The sequence below is a fragment of the Nipponia nippon genome, unplaced genomic scaffold (genome assembly GCF_047370975.1).
Source record: "Nipponia nippon isolate SJK-2023a ecotype South Korea unplaced genomic scaffold, ASM4737097v1 scaffold_12, whole genome shotgun sequence".
Lineage (NCBI taxonomy): Eukaryota > Metazoa > Chordata > Aves > Pelecaniformes > Threskiornithidae > Nipponia > Nipponia nippon.
In genome coordinates, this window is record NW_028262313.1 from 9,822,260 (window position 1) to 9,842,871 (window position 20,612).

General features: G+C 40.5%; 1 protein-coding gene across 3 annotated transcripts in view; it reads right to left on the bottom strand.

Moving 5' to 3' along the window:
- Positions 1-20,612, bottom strand: part of AFF2 (ALF transcription elongation factor 2) — a 346,574-nt gene that overhangs the window by 253,572 nt on the left and 72,390 nt on the right. For all 3 annotated transcript variants that reach the window (XM_087748704.1, XM_087748703.1, XM_087748702.1), the window contains exon 2: positions 4,710-4,830. In XM_087748704.1, coding sequence (XP_087604830.1) covers positions 4,710-4,830 — 121 coding nt within the window. The remainder of the gene's footprint in view (positions 1-4,709; positions 4,831-20,612) is intronic.

The following is a 20,612-nucleotide window of genomic DNA, read 5'->3' on the forward strand; positions in this document are numbered from 1 at the left end:
TTCCCTTTGCCACTGTAGTCTCCATCTTACCTCCCGCCCCCAGAGCTTTCAGAAACATACCAGCCATCCCTTGAGCTGATGCTCATTAGTTGCTGCGGGTTGACCCTGGCTGGATGCCAGGTGCCCACCAAGACGCTCTATCACTCCCCTCCTCAGCTGGACAGGGGAGAGAAAACATAACTAAAGGCTCATGGGTCAAGATAAAGACAAGGAGAGATCGCTCACCAATTACCATCACAGACAAAACAAACTCAGCTTGGGGAAATTAGTTTAATCTATTACCAAACAAATCAGAGTAGGGTAATGAGAAATATAAAACAAATCTTAAAACACCTCCCCCCCACCCCTCCCTTCTTCGCGGGCTTAATTTCACTCATGATTTCTCTACCTGCTTTCCTCCGACGGCGCAGGGGGACGGGGAATGGGGGCTGCGGTCAGTTCATCACACATTGTCTCTGCTGCTCCTTCCTCCTCAGAGGGAGGACTCCTCACACTCTTCCCCTGCTCCAGCATGGGATCCCTCCCACGGGAGACAGTCCTCCACAAACTTCTCCAACAAGGATCTTTCCCATGGGCTGCAGTTCTTCACGAACTGCTCCAGCCTGGGTCCCTTCCACGGGGTGCAGTCCTTCAAGAACAGACTGCTCCAGCGTGGGTCTCCCGTGGGGTCACAAGTCCTGCCAGCAAACCTGCTCCAGTGTGGGCTCCTCTGTTTCCACGGGTCCACAGGTCCTGCCAGGAGCCTGATCCAGTGCAGGCTTCCCATGGGGTCACAGCCTCCTTTGGGCATCCACCTGCTCCAGCGTGGGGTCCTCCACAGGCTGCAGGTGGATATCTGCTCCACCATGGACCTCCATGGGCTGCAGGGGGACAGCCTGCCTCACCATGGTCTTCACCAGGGGCTGCAGGGGAATCTCTGCTGTGGAGCCTGGAGCACCTCCTCCCCCTTCTTCTTCACTGACCTTGGTGTCTGCAGGGCTGTTCGGCTCACATATTCTCACTCCTCTCTCCAGCTGCAATTGCTGTTGAGCAGAAACTTTTTCCCCTTCTTAAATATGTTATCCCAAAGGCACCACCACCATCACTGATGGGCTCAGCCTTGGCCAGCGGTGGGTCTATCTTGGAGCTGGCTGGCATTGGCTCTGTCAGACATGGGGGAAGCTTCTAGCAGCTTCTCACAGAAGCCACCCCTATAGCCCCCCGCTACCAAAACCTTGCCACACAAACCCAACACCTTAGTAGAGCTAGCCCAGCTGAGGATGTGGACCTTGTGCACACCACAGGCCACAACAGTTGACTTTGCTGGGCAGTGTTTTATCTCATTCTGCTCCCACTGAGAGCAACGAGAAGAGACAAGGTGGGAGCAGCTTGTGTGCACCAGGCCTTGAGTCTCATCCACACAGAAACATCTGTTCATCTCAAAATGGAAAAGGAATTCAAACTGCACGTGCAGCACACTTGTTCGCACCTCATGGCCTCCTCATTTTATTTTAGAATAAACATGAACAAACCCATGAATTTAGTTTTACACTTGCTTAAGAATACAAGTCACTACATATCCACTAAGAGTTAGATCCAGCTTTCATTGGTTCCTAGGAAACTGTACTGTGGCCGGTTCTTTGCAACGCAGAACTTACAAAGGAAATACCAGTCTATCACTTTGTTCTTTTTTTTTCCCCTGTAGTGTAAAATGTGGGCAAGACCTAGCTTTCCTATTCACTCTTAGTTCTCTTTGTTTTGCAAACTTAAGACAGATGTAATTATTTTTGTATGCAATTTCCTCTTAATTTTTATCTTTTGCAATTAATAATTATAATGCTTTTTTAGGATAGCAATACATTATATTTTGCTCAATCCCACAAATATGACAAACTTTTCTGCCAAGCAATTAAAAAAAGAAATTTGCTCAGGAAAATCACCAGGACAATTTTTTTGCTTTTTAGTTGTTCAGTTTTTCATAGAATGGCTAGCATTGGAAGGGACCTTAAAGATCATCTCGTTCCAACGCCCCTGCCATGGGCAGAGACACCTTCCACCAGACCAGGTTGCTCAAAGCCCCATCCAGCCTGGCCTTGAACACTTCCAGGCATGGGGCATCCACAACTTCTCTGGGCAACCTGTTCCATGCGTCACCACCCTCATGGTGAAGAACTTCTTCCTTATTTCTAATCTAAATCTACCCTCTTTCAGTTTAAAGCCATTAGCCCTTGTGCTATCACTACATGCCCTTGTAAAAAGTCTCCCTCCAGCTTTCTTGTCGGCCCCCTTCAGGTACTGGAAGGCTGCTAGAAGGTCTCCCCGGAGCCTTCTCTTCTCCAGGCTGAACAACCCCAACTCGCTCTCAGCCTGTCCTCATAGGAGAGGTGCTCCAGCCCTCTGATAATCTTCATGGCCCTCCTCTGGACTCGCTCCAACAGGTCCGTGTCCTTCTTATGTTGGGGGCCGCAGAGCTGGACGCAGTGCTCCAGGCGGGGTCTCACAAGAGTGGAGTAGAGGGGGAGAATCACCTCCCTTGACCTGCTGCTCACGCTTCTTTTGATGCAGCCCAGGATGTGGTTGGCTTTCTGGGCTGCAAGTGCACATTGCTGGGTCATGTTGAGTTTCTCATCAACCAACACCCCCAAGTCCTTCTCCTCAGGCAGAAGAGACATATGTTTGACAAAACATATGCTCTGTGCATGTTTGGTGCAAATAAATGCACAATAAACAGATGTAAAATCAGATATTATCATTCTTATGGTACAATAGATATTGAGGGGGTGTATTTTCAGTTCAAGACACAAAACTTGGCAGTGATTTGCATATTGGTCTACCTACTGAAATCCAAATGACCACTTACATGAACAAAAACGTTTGCAGGACCTGCAGGAAGTCTCAACAAAATCAGTTCATAGTAGGTTATTATTCCCATAAATAAAGGTGCTAAAATATGGCCCAATGCAGAAATAGTGCATTGATTAGATTTTTATAAAAACAAAACAAAAAAGACCCCACAAACAAACTGTCCTAGTGCATAGTCCTTATTTGGCTGAATAAGTTTCTGTCATAGATGAGTGGAATGCACCTCACTCAAAAGAGAAAAGCAGCAGTATGTTTTATTGAAGTAAAACAATAATTTGACAGGGTCCAATAAATTTGATGGCAAGATTCACCTTATTAATTACTGCATGGAAGAAACATACAAAGGAAAATTGAGTCAGAATCAACTTAGAATGATTCACAGAGACATCAGAGACACAAAGAGTAAGGAGGATCCTCCCATTGAGTCATGAGGTTCAGAGTGGACCCCAAACACCCCCAGGTGCAGCTGGGACCAATCATAGTGTCAGACTTGGTCAACGGTTTATGTCTAATGGAATTATCCATATAATATTTACAGTAATATTGAGTAGCTACATGGATTGGTAATGTTTCATTAGTTTTAACTCAGCATGCTATCAGTCACTTAGCAAGGATCTGTCGTGGGCAAGGGATCTCTCTACCTTGGGTAAGGAAGGATCTCCTAGTCTCAGGTGAGGAATCTCTACCCTTGAGAGGCATCCCTGCTCAAGGGGAGAGTCACCTGGCGTGCAGTTCAGCTGCAATTCAGGGAGAGCTCAAATTGGGCCCATCCTGATGGTAATATTGGGTGGTGAAGTAGTTGGCTGCTAGTCAATAGTACAGACAAGATAGATGCCTTTGTTTTAGTTCTGGTATCTTGTTCTGTACTTTGGTCATCTTGCACTTTTGGGTTCTGAAATCACCTTTTGAAATATTTTTCAAGACACCTTCACTCCCTTGTACATCAGCCAGGGGCTTTCCAGCTTGCAAGTTCACTCCAAGCATGTGAGGCCTGTTGCTCCTTAGCCACCCTGAACCAAAGTACAGCTAGGAGTCAAGTGTATCCATCACACTCTCCCAGTCTATAATTATTAGACACCATTTGATAATAATGCCAGTCTTTCCTCCTCCTTTTCAGGCAATTTTCAAAGACCCCTCATTCTCCCTATAGCTGCTAACAATGTAAAATGGAAAGATGAAGTGGTGGCCTTTCAATGGATGTCACTGATTGGGAGGAGAAAAAGATATGGAAATTTACATTCTGATGAATTCTTCAGGGAATATCTTACTGAAAATCAAAGCAGCAGAAATCATAAAGGGGGACATCCCTTGGTGATGAAAATCTCAGGCAGCAAAGCTCCTTAGAGAGAATAAGACTTGTCATAAGTCCCTTTCATATGCTTGTTATGCTCCCCAAAGATTTGGACAGTCTCCCAAAAGAATTTTTTGGATGGCTATGATTGCACAAGAAAGCTTATGGACTCATTATCCATAGAGAGAACATCGGTTTTAACTACTCAGGTATAGTTTCTTCTTAAAATTAAAAGGACTAAGTGGTAGCTTTGCAGGTACAAACCCACTGGTAGAGATATCAGCTGCACATACTTCTATTGCAGGACTTTGGTGTGTGTTTGAAGGAAGAAATCTTGAACTGGACTGTAACCAGAATTCCTGATTCTGTCAATGCTAGCATGCAATGCTAGGCAGAGCGTTCAGTTTGTTCTGCTGCTGTATGCTGATTTAGATAGTCAGCGTATTCAAGAGTATAAGTACCAAGGCAGGTGCGACACTTTCGTTTCTTACAGGTGATGAGAAGCTTTATTTGTATGTGTAAAATGCATTCAGGTAAAAGACATTCTGAAAATGTCAAGCATAACAATGCAATTTACCTTGTAGGGTTCCCCAAAGAGGTTAAAACCTGAAGCAAAGAGATCTTCATCTTGCTGGACTTCCTGGTTTCTTCTCTCCCATTCTTTCCGCTTAAGTGCACTCCGGTCTTGCTCATAGTGGCTGGAGAAAGACAAAAGACGACAACACGTTATTTTCCCCACAATTTAGTTACATGTTCATTACTATCAGTAAGAGCAGCAAAACATCAGAAACAATGCAACTCCTGGGGACAATTCTGAAAGAAAGAAGCAGCCTCTGAATAATTTTCCCAAGTGTAAATTTGGAATCATAATACTATATGAAATTGGGCAATAGGACAGTCAGTACACTTCTAAAACAAAAACAGACAAAAATGTTCTTTTCAAATTAACAGAGCATTATGCAGAAGAATAAAATACATTTTGACGCATTTGTACGAACAGCCTGTAAGATACATGCGCGCACACACGCACACGCATGCGTGTGTGCCCACAAAGAGTATGTCTGTGTAGAGAAAGCAAATGTGAAGTCACGGAAACACAGCAACATCTTCAAATCCATTTAACTGTGTAACGCTTGTCTCCATCCATCCCAATGCTCCAGTTCAGCCTCATGTGATTTAGACCACCTAATTCTGTCCCATGTACTTGTTAAAATTTATGTACGCCTTCATTGTGGGTGTCAAGGGTATTTTAAAAAGTGTTTTTGTAGCAGGCTCCCGGAAGAGACTTTAGGATAGTTGATTCCAGTATCAGATAATTCCACACACAAACAAACAGAAAAGGATCTAGCGCCTCAGCGTAGCAATGGCGAGTGGCACTTATCTATATGTCAGCTTACTTTGTGCACCTGCCAGACCCAGATGACAAGCTGAGAGACCACATTCACTTCTCCTCTGAATAGCACTGAAGTACTTTGGTCTCTTGGCTTTGCAAACTACCTCCTGCTCCTCTGAGGGAAAAGATATAATTAAAACCCTGAAGGAGGGGGAAAAATAGGAAAGAGGAAAGGAAAAGATGCATGCTTCAACTTGCACTGACAACCCCTCATGTGACAAGCATTAAGGGACACTTCTGTGCTTTCAACCCATATTTGATTTGCTATGAGGCTTTTGGCTCTGCTTTGTGTCAGTTAATTAGCTACCAAATTCCAGATGACAATTTGAATAGCAGATTCAGTGCACGCACTGATGTTATCTGCTGTAAGCAGTATTTCCCTGATAGATTCTGGACATGCGTGCACACATCCATGCACACGCTCTATGTACAAATGCATACATACAAACACGCACATTACATATGTAACAAAGAACGGGTAATTCTCCTATCTCTGGCGAGAATGAATTAAATCTCCATAGAGCTCCACTGCACTTGGAAGATAACCAAATATCTACAACTTTTGCCTTTTTAGCTCAGCATGATGTTGTATTGAAAGCTTCACACCGAGAGATATAATGAGGAATGAACTGCACAGTGATGAGGCTTTAACAGTGTATAAAGTCACTGATTTCTGAGTGAAACCACAATTACTAATTTGAAGCACCAGCTAATTAAAACCACAGCTATGTATTTAGCCTCTTGTTATACCTACTGCAGTTTATAATTATGAGGACCTCTTTATCTACTCAATTAAAGTTCTTATGATTCAGGCAGGTTGTGTTTGAACCTGCAAGCCCTGCAGAGAGCACAGGAAAGCATATGTCTGTTGCCTGATGACTCCATGTATCCTTACACTCATATTCTTGTTTTTGTACACGGAAGGAAAGAAAAAAAGAAAGACTGATGCCACCATGAGACCCCTAAATAAAAAAATATGAATTAATAATTGGTTTAAGCAATTCAAGATCACTCAGGCTTGGATTGAATAAGGCTTGAGTATGGCTTGTAAACAGAATGCAAAGCCACCTACGTAGGCTGAGCTGAATAACTTCAATCCACATTTTCCTTTCACAAGTTAGAAGGCTGAAAAGATGCCACATTTTATTTATTTATTTACAACCCCTCCTGATGTAGTGACATCACTGGCACCAACATCAAGCTCCAGAACAGTTATAATCATCCTTGGTATCTTTGCAGAAGCTATAGTACTATTGCTGGTTTCCTGAGGGAGACAGAAGGGAAATTGTTGTAAGCAACAGTCACTTTACTATACTACACGTGATCATATTGCTGACACAATACTGCAAACCACAAGCGACCTGTTCACTACAAGGTGAATGGGGGCACAAGTTTCCCTTCCTTTCATGTCCTAAATCAAGATTAAAATCTACAGATATGGGAATAAGTGAGTACAGCCTGTTTCCCAAACTGATACATGAAGATAAGGAAAAGGTTGACTCCATCTCTCCCCACAGCTCTTCTGGAGCAGGGGCCTGGTTTAGCCCAGGAATAATCCAGCCCAGGAGCAGTAGGAACACACTGTATTCACCCCTCTCATGGGAGATCTTTCCAGGGATTTCTTTGGCAGTTTCACCCATAGATTGTGTGACTCTTGCAGCAAGATCAGATCATTATGAGGTTATGAGCCCAGTCTCAACGCCAGCAGAGTGGATCTAGCGTAAGCAGGATTTCATATCCTGCACAAGTAGTCTTTGCTTATGGGAACAGTCCTATCCCAGGCACTGCCAGCATTCACTTCAGAAAGAATTATTCATTAAAGTTAGAGCTGCATTTTGCAGCTTCCCAATGGCAACCTTGGCCTGGAGTTTCAGGGTGAAATCCTGGGCCCATTCAAATCAAACTGAATCTGGCCACTGCACACACAGATCACAGAATCACTGATTACAGCACAGATCTCACCCTTCACGTGAGGTTCCAGCACTTCGTTATCTAAAAGCTGGCTCTGGTCTCCAGCATGCAAAGTATTTAGGGAACCAAGTGAGGCCATACCCTATCTGAGAAAAAGCAGCAAAGGCTCTAAGACTATTTAGATATGTTTTGTGACACATTACAAAACCACAAATCCAAAAAAGATGAAAACAGCAGTAATTTAAAATGGCATAATTTTTTATTTTTTATTTAAATATTTATTTTTTATTTTATAATTTTCCAACACAACATACTGAAGTATTTCTCTTTTAGTGCATGTGTTTATGAAAGGTATCTATTCCATGCACCCAAGAGGTAAGCACAAAGGTGCATCTCGGGCCCTTGACCCCAACGATGTTTACAGACTACCAGACTGTGAGCATCCATTTTACAACACAAGCAAAGCCCTAAGTGGATTGCTACCTATGCATCAATCCAAATCTCTCTCTCATATATTCTCTTGTGAAACAAAAAAAACAAAGCCAAAAAAATGTGAAGGTTCGTTTTGGACTTTCCACTCGCACAGTCACATCCCAGCCTTCAGTGTACAAAGTATCTATTCAAAAGGAAGTGGTTGCTCATCCTGTCAGGTCAATTACTTGGCTTATTTCTCTGCAAACGTCCTTCTGCTATGGGAATGCTTGACAGGGCACCGATTGTGGCTACAGAGAGTCAAATATTATAAGATCATACACAGATTAGCATAACAACTTCTTTGGGTTGCTTTGTAATCCAAAGAGGGATGCTGATTAGATCTTAAGGCTGCAGTGCACCGAGAACCTAATGGGATGCTCTCCAGAAACTCTTAATGCATCCACAATGCAATCTCTGGGACTTATGTTTAATATTTAGCTTAACTAATGTTCTGTGAAATACAGATATGTGATTAGTGGTGAAGGTGTCAGTGAAAACTATAGTCAGATACCACAAGGAACACCAGAGTTCAGTCTGTCTCATTAGTATGAGAAATACTTCATGACTCCTCTAAAGCCAGGAGAGTAGGAAATCACAAATACAGACTTTTGCAAACATTTTAAAAAAAGAGATTTAGAAGAAAACAGCTGCAGGCCACGATACTCACTGTATCCAAGAGGGCCAGTTCCCCAGACACAGCTATTACATGAGAATGTAGTTTAAATACATGAGCTTTATTGTTTTGTTACCACTTATTAGATTAATAACTGAATTTGAATGGGGAAGTCTGTACATAAATCTGAGAAGATCAGGAACGGTGAGCAGTAGGAATGCTACAAGAGCACATGAGACCACTGATCTACAAATTACCAGCGAGCTGGATATAGCAGAAAGAATAGTAACCATACCTGTATTATTGCTTTGGTATGTTTAACATCGAGGCAGGCTGCAAATGCATTTTGAGTAACAGCATTTGATACTTAATCCTTTAAAATCAGACCAGCATACCTCCATTTGTCATTCTTCTCAGCTGCAGGCACCCTAAGGGACACCGCGACAGGCCAGGTGCTCAGCCTGTATTAATCTGCAGAGTGTCAGCAAGGCCCACGGAGCTGCACCCTCCACACCCGCTGTGGCCCACGATGGCTGCGGGGACAATTCCGATCGAGCAGAGAATGGAGAAGGGGAGAAGGTGGCTGAGCAGGAGGAGGTTACATCAAAGCAAAAGATAACAGGCATGCATGTAGGTTTTGAACTGGAAGCTAAAAATGCTGATCTGGTGGTAAGAGATGGAAGTCACATATGCACTGTCTACACAAAGGAGAACTAGAAGAAGAATAAAATTGGGAGCACTGGAAAGGACAGTACAATCGTGTGTGGTGAAAGTGAGAGGATGTGGTGCAAAAGATCTGGAGGGAAAAGAAAAAACCTTTTAGAACAGACTGCAACAGAGCAAGAGGTTAGAGAGATGAGTTAAAGGAAAGCTGAAGAAGTAAGATCCACAGCTGAAGGCTGAGACCTAGCATTTGGGGTTTATCTAAAGCTACAGAAGTAGTCTCCCAAAGCGCAGAAGACTAGGCATGGCAGACTAGAGCCTGAAAGACGGGAGAAAGAGTAGAAGAAAGTCAGAGCAGACAAGTCTGAAGAAGTAGTCACTGTGATATGAAGGAAAAGTAGAAGAGGAAAAAAATGATCAAACACCTAATGTTGCACAAGAATCATGAATGAGAACAGAACACTGCTCTGTTGATTCAGTCAAAACACCAAAAGCCCAATAGGGAAAGAATCAATAAAAAAGCTGGAGCAGAGAGGCTTTATAGTAGTGACAGACTACATCCACGAGGATAAATGAACAATATTCAAGAAAAACGGCATTTATCCACAAGTTAAGGAAGAAATGGTTGCTGTTCTCGTTAATGTCTCTGAATTCACAAAAATGCACACCATGATCAAATCAAGCATTCCCCTGCACTAGTTCCACCCCTCCTTAAAATATCAGATATGCCTAAATGATGAAAGACGTTCTCAAACTGAAATGTTTGTCATTTGTGGAAACAAGAAATAAACACAAGCTTCTAAACTAAGACCCAGTGGATATAAAATTGTATACATTTGAGAGCTGAAACTCCTTTCCCAAGGTTATTTCTTCATAGTTCTGACTTTGGGACAGAATTGTTGCTCTGCCACGAGCACTCAGGAGGTTGGTGAAGTAAGCTCAGAAACAGGGTTTCCTTGAAAACTAACTTGTATGCCTGCACAAGGTATTAAACATCCCAAATCAAAAACTACTCATGAACATATTTGACTTACATGAGAAATCCAATTCAGGTCAATGAGAATATTGCCATGCTTAAAATACATGCTTGCTTTTCCACACCGGGGCAATTCTTTTTCAATGCGTATAAAAAATGTAAGGCAAAAAGCATTTCACCCGATAATCAAACCAGGTAAAAGACTACTTCTAGCAAATACATTACCATGGGAATTCAACTCTACATAACTCCAGATTTATCTCACCATAACTCCATTGATTTCATGTAAAAGCAGAGTACCACAATATTGTACAAGGGAAGGAGAACAGGCTCTCTTGGTATATTCAGATTCTCCCAGTATACGCTCTGGTATTTCAATACATGTATTCCAAATGAAAAAGAGAAAAAGCAGCCTCGGGTCTTAAATTTCATTGCAGGTCTTAAAATGTATTCAGTAAATGAGGGGAAATTCAAAACCTGATCTTTAAGCAGAAATATGGCCAACAACATATCTTCTCTGTTCATCTGAACTCTTTGTTTCACTTAATGATAAACATCATAAGCACTTAAAGCAGCACAACTCCTCTTCCTCTGGTTATCACCACTGAACCTGCATCTTCGTCCTGGTAATTTTACTACTTGACAGAGACCAATCAAGCCATGACAGAACAGCTTTACAACTTCTCACTATCTTTCATATTTAACACTTACTTTAATGTTGTGTTCTTCTTCATATCATGAATAGTTACTGAAGGTATCTAGCACAGAACATATCTACCACTGCACTTCAAGATAAATGATTTATTTTAAAATATAGAATATTCTGTCTTTGATGTTCAACAGTTCTGTAGAGAAACACTTGAGATGGTCACTGGTTATCTATCCACATGAGCTAAATCTCTTAACAATTTGCATTAAAAACAATGCCATTCCTGTAGCACATTTGATAGAGAATACAGAAGATTAAAGCCTCTGAACAAAATAACACCCAAGAGACCCCTGGGCAATTTATGGAAATTTAAGCGAGGAGGCTAAGGGTTTGGCTTATATTTGTCATATTCTTCATTCTTTTTAGGGTTTCTTCTCCCCCCCTAAGTACCTAGAAAATGTTATTTCCACTCAATTTTCTCCTCTTTTTGGTATTATGCAGCCCCAAACCTTTCCTTAAAGTGAATTTGGAAGGAACGATTCTGGGGGAATGGATGACAGAGATAAGCTCCTGAATAGTAAGCGTATAAAGAATAGATGAGGTTTCAAAGGGGAGCATTTATTGTTTCCTGTATCATAGCACATTGTCTTTCGATATGATTAGTTATCAGTCTGAGTTATCAAAAACTGGGATGAAATAAAGCGCTTACGCAGTTATGCTTCATTGATGTCAGCTAGGGGAGCATGAAAATCTCCATGAAGTTGGGTAATTGATGTGTAAATCAGAGCTCAATCACTCTGTAATAGAAATGGTCCCACTGAAAGTATGGTTGTTGAACAGTATTGCAGAGGGGTGGGAAAGAAAGAGAGAAACAGAGTCAAGATAAGACTTATTTATTAAAAATGATAATAACTGGCAATTTACACAATTTTCTCTTCAAAAGAGAAGTGCTGTCAGATATATTTAAATGCAAGCTGCAGACCACTATATTTGGATATCCTTATTCAGCAATAATTAACTGTTTCTGTTTTATTAAAATGCTTAGGGACACGGTTATGGATATTTAAAAAGCAAATTAAATGAACATGTTCATCCTTTGAAAGGCAACATGTGTAAATGACATCAGTGATTGTAATTTGGCTAACAACGTGTGTTCAAGGTATGTTTTGGAGTCCTATTACAGTCTTGTCAGTTCAAATCCGTAGTATGAGAAACAAAAGCAAAACCGAAGGAAAAGAGGGGAAAAAAGAAAACTGAAGACAAAAATGTACAATATAACCACAGCTCCGAAAGGACATTAAAAGAGAAGTAGTCATTAGAACATAAAATAGCTTTCCAACATGCGATATTTCTAGAGTAAATACCTGGTAAGTAAATAAAAGAGCTAGTTAATGTTACGGGGTTGGTTTTGTTGTCATTTTTTTCCTTTACTAAATGAATGCATATTAAGGCATTGATATCAACTTCCCAGAAACACCTGGAATCCAGTTATGACTTATACTAAACCACTGATAAACTCTAACAAACTTACATAAATTTGAAATTTCTGAGCGTTTTTGGCATCAAAGGAATTACATTCAGGACAGGAGCTGGATTAGGAAGCTCTATTAAATGGGTAATGTGCTGTGACCATAAGGGGACTCCGATTACTACGTGGGGGTTGAATATGGAAAGAGGTTCAACCTAAATTCTGAATTTCATTGCCCTTATGAGTTAACAGCATATAACAGTTTGTTTGTTTGTTTGTTTGTTTGTTTTAATTTGTTTTTAATTCTGTTGATCTCTCCTGCAATTTGAAGTTTCTTCAAAATTCACTGATGGCAATGAAGCCCTTAAGTCTTTGTCAAAGTATATGCACTATAATTCAAACATATTTCACAGCGTATCTCCTAACGGCTTCCTAGCTGCCATCATACTTCACATGCCCATCAGCACCAGCATTCTACGTATTAATGTGATAGGGATGAATATAGTTGTGCTCAGTTGCATGCTGTGCATTATTCTTTATACGCATCACCAGCAAACATGTCATAGTACTGCTACAAAGTGTGTATCTGTACACATATTACTCCCAAGGCATAACACTAATTTGATGCAATTAAAGATCTTCTGACAATGCTTGTTACAGGCTGTTTTTCCTTCATCTGGATACCTCAAATTATTAAAAATTTATTGCAAATGTCCAAGTTTCTTTTTGTACATGCACCATTTTCAAAGATTAAAATGTATTTTAATATACAGAAACACAAAATCTTTAATTTATTATCATTTAATGTATACAGATTGCATTCTTACATCTGAGCTGAAAAGCATTTGGAACTCTACTTTTTGTCTTTACCTTTTTTCATATTTACAATTAAAATTGTTCTTTAATATTGGTACTCAAAACGTTTCTAGGCACCTGTAGGATGCTTCCTTAAAAACGGAATCCCACATCTTGCAAGTATTTTCTTGAAATACTGGCAATGATATGCAATACGCAGCTAACAGAAATAAATCTAGCCCTTTAAAAAATGTTACAAAACAATCATTGATTAACACATCCTTTTGGAGACAGATGAATCAGCAGACTCAACTGCTTGAGTATTTTATCACAGAAGTGCTTCCGTGCTACTCCTACAGCTCTAATAAATGCACTCATTTACTAACAGGCACCTCTACTCCCTTGCGCATTTTCACATGCTGTGCAGCTCTTTAACCACATGTTCTTAAACTTAACATGTGCTGAATAATACCACCACAGGAAAATTAACAATTCAGTAGGACGACTATTTCATTCATCAATTTTAGATTGAAGGAGAAGTGCACGTAGTCTGCTGTGTACTGTGCACACATACAGACTGGTTCAGAGACCCCAATACACAGACAAATAGTGCTGTAAGCCTAATATAATTTAATTGATTGTTATTTAGGACACTGTTTGGCTAGAGAAATTATCTTCTAATAAATTATTCTTCTCTCAGTTGAAACCCTATATAATTGCCTCCATTTGTTGTAGTAATATCTACCGGAAAGGAAAGAGATGATCAAATAAATGCAAGGCGCTCTCGTTTCAAATTCAAGTAAACATGCATCCCCTTTTCAGTGCTGCTATGAAATATATTGCCCATCTTGGGCACTGGCAAACTGCAGGAGATGCAGTGATTTTGTGGCTTCATGAGACTTACTGGACATCAGCTTGGAAAGAACCGAGACCGTTTCAAACTGCAAATTTTAAGCCTTCTTCCACTAGACCTTAAAAAGCCTCACAGCAATAAGGTGCCTGTTACACACAGCTTAGGAAAGAATAATAATATTTTGTACTTATTTTTCCTAAATAGATTCAGAGTCAGCAGGTCAATGGATTATCATCATCATTGGTTTCTAGTGAGGAAGATAATCTATAACAAATACTGCTCATGTCTTCAGCAAACATATAATGTTTATTCCTCATTTATAAACAGAGTACAAAGTATGACAAAATAATTTAACCAAAGCAGCACAAAGTTCATCAGCATTGCTGAGGTTTACATCCTCTCTAAGGGCACGGTTCAACTTCAACTGATGCTACTGGCAATTTTCCCAGTGAATTCAATGAGGGCTGGATGGGACCTAGCCACTTAATAATGACAAAAAAGCCAGGTCTCGTAACACAGACAGCTCTAAGCAGCAGCAACTTATTGGTATAAACTACCTTTTTTGTTATATTCCTCATGCTAACACAAATTCTTTATCCACTGCCAAGAGTTTAGAAAGTCTTAAGTACTAATCAGCACATGCCAAAGCTAGAGAGCTTCTATGGTCATTATTTACAACAGATATTGACTGCATAGATTTCCTGTTTGACAAATGCAAATTAAACGAAATTTAGGAATTTCTTAAAAAAAAAAAAAAAACAAGCGAAATACCAAATACCACTTTCAGCTAAAGCACAATTTTCTTTTTCTTTTTTTAGTGACATTACAGACTGTACATAGGACATCTCAACCAACTGACTGGGAAATAATGAAGTTTGCCTCTACCCCACAGTAAGTACTGCCACACACACACACACACACACACCAGGCAGCAGATCACAGACCTTGTCGCTGAGAAGAAGTAAAGCAAATGGGAAAAGCAAAACATGGGAATGCTGTGCTATTGGGGATATAGCATGTAGGTTTACTGACAGAAGTTTGAAACGTGCCCTGGGATTTGAAAGCTAAAAATGAGCACTTAAAAAAATTGTAAAGTAATTTCACTTCTTTAGACAGAGCAAAATCACAACACAATCTTATTTAGAGTGGTCAAAACTACAACCTCATGTCTGAAATTATATGAATTTTTAAGGTAGGTGTGATGCAAATGATTATCCCAGCACCGCAGTTTTCAGAGCCAAACAGAAACTCTATCTGTTTCCCCAACTATGTTTTGAATGTGTTTGAAATCTCACATGTAAAACTGACTTCATGAATGACAGAAATATCACAATGAAGAAAACACGGCCATTTAAGGCCAAATTCCCAGAAGAAAGTAAGACCAAAGCTCCGTTTAACCCATCCAGCCTCTGACAACAGGCAACAGCAAATGCCCGGTAAAGCCCCTAGGAACAGAGCAAAGCGCTCCCCAAACTACTCACATTGCCCTGAGAAATTTTTGGCACGTGAAGCTATGCGTTAAGTACAAAGGGCCTCGTATCTTTGTATTTAACATCTCTCGAAGACTTTTCTCCAAAGAATGCTCTCAAACAGAATACTCTGTGGCAAGCGGCTTCACAACTCATCTGAAAATTACCACCTTATCTCAAACTAGGTTTACCACTCATATAGGTCTGAAAACCTGATTGATTTAACAAGATTGTTTGTGAACATGTGAGCAGAGAACTCACATGGATTTTGGGGGGGCACCTACACTTACTGCAGGCAAACAGACAGGAAGCTTCTGTGCTCTTCAGTCTCTGGAGAATCTCAGGCGCACATCCCACGGCACTAACTATACCACTCATTTTCAAGACCAGATATGTGGATTACTGCATCCTGAATAATAGTTGTTTACACGCCAAACCCTTTATATTTTTGTTCCTTCTGCTGTCAATCAACAAATGAATATCACTTATTTTCATAACATGAACACAATGTTATTTAATAAAAGTGCATCCTTTTTAAATTCCCTACCATCAACCATTTGTCTAATAGAAATATTATACTATGTAACATGCAAATATTAAAATGCAATATAAGCTGAGCCTCATTCCTTGGAGGCTGGCCAACTCCAGCACATTTCAGTATTTAATAATGAAATAGTCTAGTGTAAAAATATGTAAACTAGTTTCCATCCTGCTTTAATACTCACTTAACATGAGAAGAAAGTGAATGCAATTTTGTTTAAATATTAAACATTACATTTCTTCTTTTGATTAGTAAAGTATTATTAAAGCTAAATGAAAATGTGTTTGTAACCTCCTTCCTCTGAAGTCTTATAAGGTCACTGTTATCACTAATATTTTGTCCCTCTAGCTGGCTTCTTTAGGGGATCTCAAAGCTCTTTACGAATCAGAGCAGGTCATGCCCGATTACACCTCTGGGAAGGAGCAACTCCTGTCAAGCAAAATAACTGAGGGAATGAAAATTTAAGGAAGTTGATGACAGTCATTCAAGAAGTAAGAGATGGCTGTGGGAAGAAAACTGAGGAGTCCCGACTCTCAGATGTTAAACTTCACCGTAAGACCAGCTGTAACTTGCAACCATTCATCCACTAAACTCTGAGATGACAACCATCAAGTTGAAATTTAAGACTATCTAACACCACCATACAGCAAGAAGGAACTATCTTTATGTGCGTTTCCAGAACATTGGGTCATACACGGCGAGACAAGTTTCCTCCTGCCGAATGTCACTGGGAGAGGTCGGCAAGGATGTTCTTATTACATCTGCTGGAAGGATGGAGTGTATCAAATGATTTAATTTTGTGTAGTGCCCCACTTACTTTGACAAACTGATACTGCACAGGGCATACTGTCATTAGGTGATTAAAGTACAAGAGCACTCAGCTTCCCACCTCCTTTCATACAAAGGGCCTGCAGAAGTGCTACTGCAGCAGGCTCGAAACTGGGAAAAGTTGTGGCTGCAGAGGCAATACGGGCCCAGTAACATAAACCACGGACCTCCTCCTCTCACCAGGAACTCCCATCCTGGCCATGACCAGAAATAAGCTTCACAGTCCCCCTGAGAGAGCCCACCTTCCCCTCAGCCTCCTGAAGCACTTTCAGCATTGGCAACAGCCCAAAACCGCAAGTGACCTTCAAGCGTCATGTCCACGGTCCTCTGACCCCAACAGCAAAAGGACTCTCAGTTCAGCTGTATTGACAGTAAAGCAACGTGATACAACCATGATAGTATGATGCACTTCCACTTTTCAGCTGGTATTGCCTTTGAAAACAACTAACATTGAGCTCTCCTCATCATGCCAAATGTATTAGAACCTCAGCACCCACGGTAGGAAATGTGTGTTTTGTCACACACACTCTTTAATGTGACAGAAATACAAATTTATGTTTTCTTTCATACAAATACCTAATGGGGTTTGAATAAAATAAAATAAAATCTGCACATTGCCATGTGGAAATTAATTTTAAAGAACTGTTTATCAATTTAATTCCACTGATAGTAACAGACAGATTTATGAGGCAATTAACTAAATATTTGTTTTTTCACATTTCAATTCATTATAGTAAATTAACAATTTTCCACTTGAAAGTCTTGCATTGCTACACTGAAAGCCTAAAAAAAAAAAGTCTATATCACTGTCAGTCTAGGAAGGATTCTCTGATTTTTACAATGTGGATTATTCTCCTCACATTAACTTAACATACTGTATGTAATTCAAACCCCGCCACGTTTCTGTATTACCCCAGAACCTGTCATTCTTTAAATGCCAGTTTCAAGCAACCAGACATAAATAAAGAATAATTACAGCTCTAAAGCCAATGTAACATCTGTTCAAGCAAACAATCCTACAGAGTGGATTTTATAGCCACATAACACCCACCTATGGTTAAGACAAGCCTGAGACACAAAACCAAGGGCCTCGACAGATATAGCTTGGCCTCCTGGGCCACAAACACCCGCATCGGACAACACGCCCTAAAAGAGCTGATGGAAGGAGCAAAATGAACCCAGCCTAACATTAAGTTAAACACCAAGTAAAAAGTTCGCACAGGAAGGGTCAGCCTTTACTCTAAGGTAGCTCATCTCCATGGCCAGCACAGCCCAAACCCTCAGAAAAGGAGGTCCCAGCAAGGCTGCCTCCCCACGCACCAGGAGCCACCAGCCAACGTCCCTGGGATCGGTCAGCCACGGCCAAATGCAGCTTTTCGGCACGTCAGCCAGGAAAGCGCAGTGCCTCGCACTAACAGCCTCTACAGCAAATTGCATATCGTTAGCTATGAGCCCTGCGACTGCACATGTATAGCCACATTCCACATCTACCTTTACTTATTTTGATGATTTAACCATTTTAATTAATCATTTCAGCTTCAAGGAGGTCATCTGGCCACAGCCGTGTGGATCTCTTCACCATTGCAGGCCAGGTATTAAACACATTAAGCAGCAGTCAGAAGACAGAACTACAGCTCTATGTTCTTCTAACTGGTATTGTACCAAATTAATATCAGGAGGAATATACTCTATAAATATAAAAACATCTGCTTATATGACTCCTTGGATTCTTTTCTCCTCTGTGTCGGTGTCTCACTACCTGAACAGAAACAGTCTTCATCCCTCCATACCTCAGCTTGCCCTTCTGGAGAGCAGGTCTAGCAATACTTACTGATCTCATGGGTTTCTGCCAGGTCAACCTGTCAAGGATGAACCCTCCTGAGGAAACTGTACCAACTACATTCCTCAGTTCTGCACAGATTCTGGCTAAGTATTTCCTTAAATAAAATACAGTTTGCCCACTTTTTAAAAATCGCCCTGTTAATTCACTGGATTACAGCACAATCACATCAGAGCATTAGTCTAAATAGGATTTTGTAGCCAGATCTGATCTAGAAGATTTAACATTTTAAAGGCCTCCATCTCATAATGCTGACAGAAATCATCAGGCAAAGGGAGAAGATGGGACTGCCTGCCACAGCGAACGATGAGAACTTGTGAATTATCAGATAAATCACTCTTTTTTTTTTTTCCATTGTTAATATTTACAAATTTGGTAACAACAACAGGGAACAAAGCTCTCCTGACAGCTATTAATTCAGAACAATGTGCAAACACTCCAGTTAAGCAGTTAATTGCCATTAGCAACATGCACTCCAAATTGAGAAACTGAGGCGTGGAGAGATTAAAGGACTTGCTCATGGCCACGGGACGAACCAGTGGCAGCAGCGGGAGTGGAACCACTTCCCATGTCTTAGTCCCGTTACCTACAACTCAATTAACCTCCCTTTTTAATGGTAAGGAGCTACTATTACAGCATCTCTATTTGCACTCCCTACCAGGAAATCCACCCTCCGTATATCATGTTGTAAGGGCTAAAACCTAAACTGGATGTTACTGGTAATATGCCGTTTATAGTGTTTGTCTCTTTCTAGATGTAACACCACCACAGCCACCACCAGCAAAGTAAGGCTTCAATTTTAGCACTCAGTAGGCTAATAATTATCAAATAAATAAAATACTAACAAATTTTAAAGTACTCCCACTGGCTAGTAGAGAGGCATTAATTCTTGATAAATGCTCCATACATTATTATTTATCAAGTTCTTAAGCACTATGTAGTATGTCATCCTATCAATCTACCAGGTTAAAGCAGATTAAATATAAGCACAATATTTGAGCATCATCAAAAATGCAGACAGCAAATTGGTACTGCTCTTTATCCTTTTTACTTTAAAAAAAAAAAAAAAACAGTAAAAAAAAAATCAGTAAATCAGTGACCTCAGTACAGGGCATTTTCTGAAGACTAATGATGGGCTGGGATAGATGGCCCTCACTGGTACTTTAGGTTATCAACTCCTCCCATCCGATCATTAATTCCCCAGGAAATGCCTTTTTGCTTCAATAGCTTTTGCTTAAGCAGATCACTAGCGAGAGAAAAAAAATCACGCCACTAGAAATGAACTACTGTAGAGCCTCTGAGTTGCATCTGCCATAATTTGCACATAAAGACTTTACAGGTGACTTGCAAAGGCCTTTTTAATTGTATTTCCAACTCCTTTTTTTCCCTTAGCATAATAATAAAGGCAGCCAGTGGGCAAAATTTGTGATGCTCCCTATAAGCTCACAGAGGATGTTTGGAAACGTTCTTTAAGATGCTTTCCACGAGCTCTCATACATTAAAAAGTGCAGGATAGTGAGCCTTATTTAAGAGCTTCTTTCTAACAGTCTGAATTTCTGATACACGAAACAGCATTAGGCCCCTGTTTTATCTTGAGGGGAAGGGAAAGACAGGAGAGAAGGAAAAAACAAGCTTTCAATCCCTACTTAAATAGCAAACAGAAAAACCTAAAAGGGCATATGACCAAATCCTTATTTTGTTTACAAGACACGCTTAATACCAGGAGGCTGCGGAGAGGCCCTGCATCACTCAAGTTTCATTATCAATACAAAATACAGCAGAATGCCTTTACTCAGAAGTTTATTATCATAAATAATTAAAACAAAACTATCCTTATGGTATGAAATAAATGAAGAAAGTACGTTATAGGATGCATTTGTTCCGAGTTTTATAGCTGTTTGCTGATTCCCTACATCAGAAAATTCTGGAATTTGCAACCACTCTCCTGATCATTAGTCTGAATCAGGAAAATTTTACTGCAGCTGGCTCAAACGACTTGTTCTGGCA